This window comes from Typha latifolia, chromosome 2 (assembly GCF_019914945.1).
Source record: "Typha latifolia isolate L0001 chromosome 2, TyphaL0001v2, whole genome shotgun sequence".
Classification (NCBI taxonomy): domain Eukaryota; kingdom Viridiplantae; phylum Streptophyta; class Magnoliopsida; order Poales; family Typhaceae; genus Typha; species Typha latifolia.
In genome coordinates, this window is record NC_133087.1 from 12,429,913 (window position 1) to 12,441,355 (window position 11,443).

The 11,443-nt window shown below is 38.6% G+C and overlaps 2 protein-coding genes across 2 annotated transcripts; one reads left to right on the forward strand and one right to left on the reverse strand.

Annotated features, from left to right (window-relative positions):
• Positions 1 to 359: 359 nt before the first annotated feature.
• Positions 360 to 1,675, forward strand: LOC140782888 (probable ribose-5-phosphate isomerase 1). Its single transcript, XM_073129740.1, has one exon. It carries the CDS (start codon positions 591 to 593, stop codon positions 1,398 to 1,400), a length of 810 nt encoding a protein of 269 aa, XP_072985841.1. The 5' UTR covers positions 360 to 590; the 3' UTR covers positions 1,401 to 1,675.
• Positions 1,676 to 5,688: 4,013 nt separating this feature from the next.
• LOC140782551 (uncharacterized) lies at positions 5,689 to 6,515 on the reverse strand. Its single transcript, XM_073129176.1, has one exon. It carries the CDS (start codon positions 6,423 to 6,425, stop codon positions 5,937 to 5,939), a length of 489 nt encoding a protein of 162 aa, XP_072985277.1. The 5' UTR covers positions 6,426 to 6,515; the 3' UTR covers positions 5,689 to 5,936.
• Positions 6,516 to 11,443: the final 4,928 nt, after the last annotated feature.

An 11,443-nucleotide genomic window follows, 5' to 3' on the forward strand; every position in this document is an offset into this window, starting at 1 on the left:
TTATTTGCTTTTTGAGTACCTGTAACTTTGTTTCATAGTTATTATGTTTATATTTAGCTAAGTGCTGGGGCTTTATTTTAGTACTTATTATTATTATTTTTTTCTTGTATCAGGTTGCAACTGTTTGCTTGAATTCACATTTCTACTGATTTGTATCTAAATCCTTGTCCAAAGGTGATAAAAGTTTCCGCATAAAAGACCTTATGCAAAAAAAGTGCATAAAGTGATATCCACCAAGGAAGCCACGTGACGTGTCTAATACTCAGTGGCTTGCAGAGAATCCTCTCTGTTCTATCCAAATAACCAATCACACCTTATCGTTTCCTCTATATTAGCGCCATCTCGTCCTCTTCCTCGCACCTCTCCTTTTTCTTCCTTTCCCTCCGCGAAAATCTAATGGAATCCTAGCCCGAATCCTAACCCTAACCCTAAAGGCCCGAAACCCTAACCCGAGAGGACCACATTCTTCTTTCCCCCGCTACCACAAAAACTCAAATAAGGTTCTCTTTCCTCGAGAACCCAGTCCCCAAATCCACCCCTTTCCACCTAGAATTCCCTTCTAATATCCAATCTTGTCCTCATCCCACACCATGAGCGGCGCCGTTTACCCCCAAGCCCTAGATGCACCCATACCCTTCCCCCACCTCCACTACTCTCAGAAGCCTCCTATGGCTTCTCCCCACGCCGAGCTCACCCAGGACGACCTCAAACGCATCGCCGCCCACCGCGCCGTCGACCTCGTCGAATCTGGCATGGTGGTCGGACTCGGCACCGGTTCCACCGCCGCCCACGCCCTCGACCGCCTCGGCGATCTCATCCGCCGGGGTATTCTCACCGACGTGGTCGGCATACCCACCTCGTTGAAGACGGAAGCACACGCCACTAAGGTCGGTATCCCCCTGTCCGACCTCGGCGCCCACCCGGTCGTCGATATCTCCATCGACGGCGCCGATGAGGTCGACACCGCGTTGAATCTCGTGAAGGGCCGAGGTGGGTCGCTCCTGCGCGAGAAGATGATAGAAGGGGCGAGTAAAAAGTTTGTCGTAATCGTTGACGAGTCAAAATTGGTGACTTGTCTTGGGGGGAGCGGGCTCGCTGTGCCGGTGGAGGTCGTGCCCTTTTGTTGGAAATACACGCTTGGGCAGTTAAAGAAGATATTTGAAAAGGAGACTGGGTTTGTTGCTAAGCTGAGAACCCAGGAGGTGTTGGAGAAGCCATTTGTCACGGATAATTCTAACTACATTATAGATTTATACTTTGAGAAGGGGATTAGTGGTGATTTGAATTCTATAAGCGATGCGATTCTGAGGCTCACCGGGGTTGTCGAGCATGGGATGTTTCTCGGCATAGCGACATCGGTGATTGTGGCCAAGAAGGATGGAGGAGTGATAACACTTTGAGCAAGTAGATGAAAATTTAAGTAAGACCAATATTATATCTTTGACTTTGTTATATAATGCCCTGCACAGAGGCAGCCTATAGGTTCTGTTCTCCGTTTTGGGGTGAAAATTTTGCTGTAGCTTTTCTAGCGAAGGTGGGATTATTGTTCTCCGTTGTATGGGAAAGTTAGTATTGCTACATGAGAGGAGATTTCTATAGCAAAATTTCCTCCATGGGTTATGATTTCTAATTTGAGATATTAAAATTGATAATGGATTAAATCCAAGTTGCTTCATTTCCTTCAGTTGTTTTATATAGACTTGTGTGGACTTTTTCATTTTCTTTAGTTAGTATTTATGCTTTGATGTTTTCCCTTGAATGTAACAGAACTTTTGATTTTTTTAATACTTTTGTAGTTAATTCAGAATGAGTTAGCTGGCTTTCATTGTAAAAAATTATAGTTCCATGTGGTTAACATGATGAAGTCTTCTTCTTTGATAGCAGCAGAAGATCCTGAAAGATATACCTTGCAAGGAAAGCTAGTTTATGCAGTGGTGCTGTCACTAAGTTTGACAGGTCAAACTTGTGTTAGGGTGGCACAGCTTCAAGTTGGGGACTTAGTTTATCAAGACAGGGTAAGGTTGCATGTATCTTGCCATCCCGATGTTTTGTTATAGGAAGCCTCTTTTGGTAGGTCAAATTGTGATTTATGTATTGATGGTGCCACTTAGTTTTTCAGACTAAGCTTGTGTTAGGGGGGCTGTGGCACAGATTCAATTTAGGGTCTTAGTTTATCTAGACAGGGTAAGGTTGCATGTATCTTGCTGTCTATAGACATTTCATTATCGGAAGCTTCATGCCGTTGCTCAACTTGTGATTTTTATTTCTTAATCCTCTCTAGTTTTCTTTGAAGGATTCATATACCTTTTAATTTCTCTTTTTAATAGAGAGTTAGTTGACATTTGCAGTAAATAATTATAATTCCTTGTTGTTAACATGCTGAAGAAGTCTTTTTTGTCTCTAGCAACAGTTCATGATGCTGAAGAAAATCTTCACAAGGACAGATAGTTTGTGAAGTGATGTAATCAGTCTGACAGTTAGTTAAAGACGCCTTAGGGCCCTGGTGGCAAGGTTTTCAATCATGGATATACTCTATCCTGTGCCTGTTGAGGATGCACTCATCTATCTAACCATTTCATTATTGAAATCCTTGTTCACTAGGATAAATAATTATTATAATACAGGAGTATAGCTGCAAAATTTGATTTCTTGGCTTGCCAGTTTAATCTGCTAACGATCTTTACCTTTCTGAAGGTAGCACATATCATCAATATTATTATCTTTCGATGTTTATATGTCTTGCATGAATATAGTGGCACCATTTAGATATACCTACTCTTTACTTATTGGATAGATGTAACATGATACGGCAAAGCAGGTAATCCTTTGATGTAAGATCCATGCTTTACAACTCTTTTGGCTGTTTATTTGTTTTCTCCTCTCTCTTGAGGTATGTTTGATATAATAATTCCATTCAGCTCTTTCAAAGTTCTATTATCTGTTCATTTTCTCCATTTATTTCCTTAGCTTTTCAGTTTTGCAAGACTACTGACATAGAGAGGGTGTTTTCATATGCTAATCTGCACTCAAATGTTGAAGCGATCAGATTTACCATTACGTATATAAACGGTTAAATAGTTCATATTTGTAGCATAAAGAGTAATGTATCATTTCTGTATTTTTGTACCAGCTTGTCCTTGAACATTTCACATTATGTTTCTGTAATTATGATTCTGAAATTCACGGCAGGTTTCCATACTAACTCTAACCCAATTTTGAATATGAGAGTTCACACTTCACATCTTGTTACGTTGGTTGGAAGTTCAAGAATTAGTGACGTTCTATTGCCAAAATCACAAGCAGCTGCTACACAAATTGAGGATCTACTGCCTAAATTGCTTATCTTATACTATCTAATCGAACAGTTGACAGAAACAAAAGTCCTTTTATTTACTTTGGAATTTTTTCTCTTGCTCTTGTGCATCTTTTGCTTTAATCACATGAAGAACAGATAACTGGGGCAAATCTCTGATGAGTTTTCGAGTTCCTAATCTAAGCAACTCTGCTTCATGTCTGCGAAGCATTCTGAGTGCTGTGAAAAAGATTGATGCAAATGCAGTTGTAGTCATTCATTTAGCATTATTTTTGTTTGTCTTACTGTTTATGTAATGGTCATGCAATCCAAACTCGTCGTTGAGCAATATTTCATGTTGTTACAGTTAGATGACAAACTATTCTTTTCCTAGTTGATTTGTAAATAAATAACTTGTCGTGGCTTTCAAATTCATGCCAATTTACAGAAATGAAACCTCTGGATGATGGGCACTTGCTTGAAATGCTTGAGGATTATGGATTCTGTATAATATAAAATCGTTGAAATGATGCACTGAAACAGAGAGTAGGGCTGCACTCTGCCCCATGTGAACTTAGATACAGGTTCTAATTAAGAAGGTAGAATGCGTATAATATTGATACCAACCGACTTGCAGTCTGTTCGAATCGCGAGTTATTTTATGTAGTTAAGAAAAAATATTTATCAAATATTCTTTGGAAGGCAAAAAAATTATAAATCTTCAACTTTTATATTTAGACCATTATCAGATAAGGATTAAATCTAGGTCTAATCTGGTTAGTAAGCTGATAGTGGTATTGGTGGTAGGCGAGTATCGGCTTGTAGATGATAATGGAGATGGCATCAATGATGGATGGTTAGGTGGATTGATAGTTTAGAGGAGCAGAAAGGAGAGTAGGCTGCCCTATTTGACTAGGGGTTTGACGGATAAGGGAGATTAGAAACAAGACGACGCCGTTTTGATAGAAGAGAGATATTAATTGGCAAAGAGGGAGGAGGGAGATTGATGCCGACGGCCAAATTGAGAGGAGAGATACTAGAATGTAAAGACAAAAACCAATTAATTTTTCATTCATGCATATCTAAGATATAAACAATAAGACCCAATTTTATAGACATTAAATATAAACAGTCTACCATAGATAGAGTTCGAATTTGGAGAAATTTTAAATACCAAAGTTGTAGATTAAGAGGTTTTCAATCCATCTAATTAGTTTCTTAAATTTTGAATGTCGAATAAATATCTTTTAAATATTTTTTCAAGATTGCACAGAGTTAAATTTAGCTAATTACATAAAATTCTAACGTAATAAGACATAACTAAACTATATAAATATAATAATTAAAATAACTAGACTCATCTATCGAGTCTAATATCCCCTTGATATTATATGATCTGATCTAGTTCATATCAAATATAGTGAAAGAATTGATTCTTGAGTTCTGACTTCTGATGCAGAACATGCTCTTCTGCTAATGCTTTCCCCTTTTTAGCTTCATACAGTAGATATCTACATATACAGAAAGGTACACCTAGGGCAATTTCAGCTTCAATCGCCTAAGATGACACTTTGTTACTCTGTTTATGTGAGGTTGGTTAATTTTATCTTCGACGAGGACGAGACAAATGAACACCATTGTGTTTAATACTCTGTCACAGTATTCTCTTTTGATGTTCTTCAGATTCATCTTACGTATAATATTAGATGGTTTGTCATGTACTATGGTTGTGTTAAACTGTAGTAATCGATAATATAATGGTAGGCAATGGTAGTTCTCTGAAAAGGAATCGTCCATGGCAGTTTTTGAGGCAAGTATGGGTCCAGTTATTACATATTTCAAGCCTTTAGTATAATTAAAGATATGATATATATCATTGATACATGTTCGAATCGTGGATTGATTCCTCTGTGTTAGTTGCCTTTTGGTTAGTTAGTTTTAGAGAAGTTTACATATAACACTCTAATTTTCTTTTAATAAAATTATAATTTACACATTATATTTTTATTATTTAAAATCGAGTCCTATGATTTAGAGAATATGCTTAGAAAACACCTTAAATTAGATTTGAATTAACACCATAAGAATATTATTAAGTAAAAATATTTTATTTTTAAAATAATTAAAATGCTCTTATTTTTAAAACGGGCTAAAATACCTATGTATGACTTGGTTGATGATATTTTTATAATTTTTTAGTATAGTTAACTTAGCCTAAATGTTTAGTTGAGTTTAACTAACAAATCTAATAACATGATATTTTTTATACATATTTACTAAATTTAGAGCTCAATTTATAAAGGATGAAAATAGAGAATATGAATTATAATTTTGTTAAGACACAGAGCATATTATATACAAATTTCCCATGGTTTTAAAATTCAGATGGTGCTAAATATTGACTATGAGAACAAAAAATTGAAAGCTCCACTAAGTTGCAGCTTAATTCTTAGTAATAATACATAGAACATATCAAATATTACCGTAATAAACCACACATGCTAAGATGATCATCGCCAAATAATGGATCCGAATTTGGAAATAAGTTTGTCACTGCATCTTAAAGAACAAAAGAAAAATATATACTGAGAACTACTAGCTCCATTAATGGCCAGCTTGCTAAGTACGTACAGTACAACCTTCATCATGGAACCTCTTCAATGGTGTCCAACGCCGGCATCCACGACCGTTGTCTCGACATCCGCACACTGAGGCTTACACTACTATTGGGCTCTTCCACTTGCTTGGTTTCCGGAGGAAACAAGCAGAAGTCACCTAGGGTTGGAATCGTCTTCACAATGTTGTTCTTCTTGGACCCTGATTTCCGCACTGCTCCAGAAGCCCTGCATGAGAGAGTTGACATCTCCTCCTCAGTGAGCACCGAGTAGAGCATGTCCATTGGCAGGAGGAAGTAGACATGGTCCTGCTCGAGCTCGTCGTCGGCCGCGAGCCCCGGAATGCGACAACCGACGTTCAGATGGTCGGAATCACAGACGAACTGCCCAGGGTTGTCGAACATGAGCTCTGCCACTCGCACTGTGTGCGTGTACTCTTCGATTAAACCGTCATTGCTGATGACTTTAGTTGGTCTCGGGTAGACGGCGCAGGGTGTGCATGATGCAGTGTTACCCATGAGATCGAAGGGAGGAAGTCAGCGGGACAGTTGTTTGTTTGTTTAGAGCTAGTGATCAAGAAGATGACATGAAGTCTACTACAAGGGAAATGAGAAGGTTAGAGATACTTCTCTGTCCACTTGTAAGAAATATATGGAAGTTGGAGAACAGAGACAAAAGCTATCTAGAGGGGGAGAGAGAGAGAGAGAGATTTGGCAAGGAGTCGCTTTTGGTGGATAATATTTTAATAAGGGGAGCACATGGTGAGGGAGTTTGGCGTAGGTCATGCATGAACAAGGACAAAATAATAGAAGGAATAGTAGAGTAGGAGGGTTAGAGAAAGGGAGAGAAGACAGAGCGTCAATCAAGAGGACGAATCCTTCATTTGTTTGGCCAAGTGATCACCAAAGCTTAGAGCACACACAACAACGTTTGTGACCCCTCATCTAAATGGAGAAAATTTATGATAACAACTAACATATCAACCCTAAGCTTCACCTGTTCCCCTGTTTGGCATAATAGTTGACATGCGTCAGGTTGAAGCTTTTTTTCCTTTTCTTCTTCTTCTTCTTCTTCTTCTTCTTCTTCTTCTTCTTCTTCCTGAAAATAGATTGGTATAACTCTGTGTAGTAGGTTGTCACAGCATGTTTGGATGCTCTGCATTTAAAATCTATTGTATCAGAAAAAAAAAACTTGGAGAATTTGAATGGTCAATCAGGTGATTACTTAATATATTTTTTAGAATTAATTTAGGTATGATGTTTCGCATTTGAAGTTAATCCTGGAGTAACTAATGTGAATTTGTCTCTCACAAACCCATCTATCTTCCCCTCGTATCAACCTAACAAACCCAATCCTCCAACGCCACTACTCAAATATATCATAGCGGTTGAGCCCGTAAATAGGAGATGGGAGAAGGAAAATGGGTTTCATAGATTTGTTTCTAACGATATTCAATGGGAGAAGGAAAAAACTTATAATGGCCATGTGTGAACAAGAGGGTTAATTTGATTGCGGATTGGTTGTGTAAGAGGGGAAGAGCACTGCTGATGAGGAATTAATACAAGGCCGAGTTGCTGGGCAGACAGAGAGGGAGAGAGAGGAGCAGAGGGTTCGGCAGAAAAGAGCTATAATTAGCTAGTTTTCCAAAGTTTTTAAAGAAAATTACACTATGACTAAGTGGATTTTTTAGTTTAACCTAAAACTCAGTGTGTAATAAATTTTAAATATATTTTAACAAATGATTAAAATACTCTTTGAAGCAGATGAATGTGGAGAGCAGAGGGTGGAGAAAATGATTGAAATAATAGGGACTAAAGTGATAAATTTTCAAAGGAAAAATAATAACTAGATTTTGTTAATAAATATTAAATATTAAATGGAAGACGAGAGAAGAGAGGAATAAGTATTAATAAACTAGTAATAAGCTTATGTTTGTTCCACAACCAGAAGGGCTAGATCATAAATTTATGTTAAAAGTCTTTGTAAAGTTTTAACACCTTTCTAGCTATCGAAAACAGTTCACAAAACTCTCATTTCCAAGATGAAGAAGCATCGTTTATTTCTCAATCTTGGGATTAACTTTACTCCATAGTTCTTGAGATGCATTCAAGTTTTAACAAAAAAGTTTGTATTCCCATTCGAAATGTAAAAAAGGCCTGTACTTTGAGCTATTTATTCGGCTTCCCATATATATTTTTCCTTGATATAAAACATTATAAGTGAAATCTAAGCTACCACTCAATAGTAGAATGACATTAAAAACTAGATTTGAACTTGCATGCATCTATTTGCTTCTTCTCAAAACCTTAGTCCAACCTAATACTGATAGCAGCACAGAATTTAACTGAAAGTTATTCTGCTAGCTTATTGATTTGCAAATTAATAAGATATTATACTTATTAATTGTATACATGGTAGCTGTAACCTGAACTATAGTATGTTTTGTCTAATCATTTAGGAGAATCTTACAAAACCTAATAAGCTACTTATTAATATAATCCAGAGATTTCGGTGGGTAGTGTTAGGAAGAAGGCTGCAGAAGTCATGATTAGAGAATAGAGAGAAGAAGAAGATGGTCTTTCTAAATAAATATGAGGAGGTTTTTTGATCAAAATGGTTGGTGGAGAATCGATGTCATTGTAGTCAAATTAGTCGAAGTACCAAACTACAAAGTTTAACTACTACCTTTAAACAAATTTATGTTTTCTGCTTAGGGAATTGAAATTGATGTTTGCTATTAAAAATTAGGTCATATACTTGGCTCGGTAGCCATCTTTGTATTCATTGTTTTCTAGTGATAATTGCTACATTAGCGATTCAAGGATCTTCAAGTTCAGCTCAAAATTAATTTGAAGCCACTATATGATGTTCAACCTCACTTGGCGAAATTCAAGTCCATTACAATTCAAGTTCAAGCTGAGCTCGAGCCTTAAACGAGGCGATTTATATAAGGTTCAATTATTTCAAGCCTAAATCGAGTCTTGACTCAAAACTTGATTTAAGCTTGAATTGAATAAGGCTCAATCGAGCTTTAAGTAGAGGGAATCTTATGAGATGGATTAAGATTATAGATGAGATCCAATAGTTTAAAACTATACATAGTAGATAATACGTTAGTATATAAATTAAATAAAGTCATATTGATTCAAGCCTCTAGAGTTAAACTATACATAATACAACTTTCTAAAGTGATGAGCACTTCCTCCGTCGGTCCCTCTTGCCTATGGACTACTTCTGTGTGATCCTTTTTGTCCTAGATCCCCCACTCCCCGGCTATTAGGTCCCTCTAAGGATGCCATGCCTCTCATTGCTCATACAACCAAGGTGTCTCATCACTTTCATATGGCTCCTTGCTGCAATAGGATGAGGGGTGTTTATAGGATCCGTCACAATAGCTTCAGAGCAAGAAGAATAGAGGTTTAAATTTCATTGTAAGTTTTTAGGTCTTACCCTTGAGATCAAGAAAAAGTGGGTTCCATTGGTAGTCATCATAGATATGATGACCTGATTCTTCATGTTCAAGTTCCTTGATGAGGATGACATGGTCCATGTGCTTACTAGTGGTCCTTGGACTTTCTAGGGTCATATGCTAAACCTCATTTTGTGGTAACCAAGCTTCCAACATTTGAGGAAGGAGATAACTACTGCCCTTATTTGGATATATTTCGTGGATCTTTCGTTTGATTATTAGTTGCTCAGCATTCTTATGGATGTTGAGAACTTCGGTCGGCCTCTGAAGTTTGACACTTATACCTAGGCAAGGGTATGAGGTATGATTGTGTTACAAATCGGATTAATGAGAGAGTAAGATTGTGTATTTGGATTGAAGGGAGTTCTTGATGTGATGGAAGGAATAAAAGAGGGATGATATAGGGTTAGGGATATTTGCGATTAGAGAAGAGATTTGGACGAAGGGGAAGAAGGGGTCGCTTCTAGAAAAAGTAGGGCCATGACAGACGAGGAGAAGGATCTAAACACTGTAGGCTAGGAGACGATATGAAGTTAGGGCAAGAAGAAGAATAAGAAGAGAGAGAGATAGGGAGAAAGAAGATGGATTCATAACATAACCCAACTAGGGTTCACTCCATAATATTTAGAGGCTACCCTTTGAACCCAAGCAATAAAAACAAAGCCTTAAAAACCAAGTGTTCTCGCTGCGGCGCGTTTGAACATGTCCAAGGCAGTTCGAACACAAAATCTCGTTCTCTGTCTTTGCAAATGCATGCAGGCATTCGAACGGGTGTGTTCGGACGAGCTCGAGACCGTTCGAACGCACAAATTTTGTTCTCTATTTTTGTGAACGCGTGCAAACGTTTGCATAGTGCGTTCGAATGCGGTTCCAAGCGTTCGAACCCCTCCCCCAGCAAAAAGTCTTATTTTCCAAAGCAAATTTATTTCTTTCGATACAACTTGATCCAGCTATAGTTGTATCAATCCATTACGCTTCTGTTATCTTGACCTCAAGGTGAGAAAAGCGTTCCATGATGTCCTCCTTAGACTCCCATATCGCCTCATCAAAATACCGTCCGTGCCATTCCACTAAGATCTCAGTCTCTAGTCGACCTCCCCAATGTCGCCTTCGTCTCGCCAACACACACACTGGCTCGTATGCCTAGATCTCCTCCATTGGATCAGGTATATGTGTGCTCACCGCCCAATCTACCCCTAATCTCGCTCGCAGTAGCGATATATGAAACACGGGATGAACCCGAGATCCCTCCGGCAACTCCAGTCTGTACACTACCGGTCCCACTTGCTTCAATAAGCAAAACGGTTCAAAATACTGATACACTAACTTGGGATCGCGTACTGGACGTGGGGTAACTTGCTGGTATGGCTGAGCTCGCATGAATACAAGGTCTCTAACCTCAAACTCTAACTCTCGATGTCAGTGATCATATACTTGTTTTATGCGGTTCTCAGCCGCTATCATGTGCTCCCATAACCTATGTAGAACCACATCTCGATCTGCTAACTCTATCTCTGTCTCTGTCCTCACTGCTGATGCCTTCGGGTTGTACGTCCTTAGGGTAGGTGGTGGTCTACCATACACTCTCTTGAATGGTGTCATCATGATTGTGCTGTGAAACGCAGTATTATAGGACCACTCTGCCCACGGTAAGTAGTCGAGCCATCTTCTCGGTCTCTCGCCCATAAAGCACCACAGGTACTGCTCTATGCTCCGGTTCACCACCTCAGTTTGGCCATCTGTTTGTGGGTGATAGGCTAAACTAAGGTTTAATCAAGTTCCTTGGAGTGTGAAGTACTTACTCTAAAAGTCACTAATGAAGACTCGATTTCAATCGGATACAATCGAACGCGGCATGCCATGAAGCTTGGCAATGTCGCGCACGAATACCTCTGCCACCATCCTTGCTAAATATGGGTGCGCCAGGACTGAGAAAGTGAGCATACTTGCTCAACCTATCTACTACAACAAATATGACTAAGTACCCCCTCATAGAAGGTAAGCCCTCAATAAAATTCATAGAGATGTCCTCCCAAATCCTCTCTGGCACGAGCAATGATTGGAATA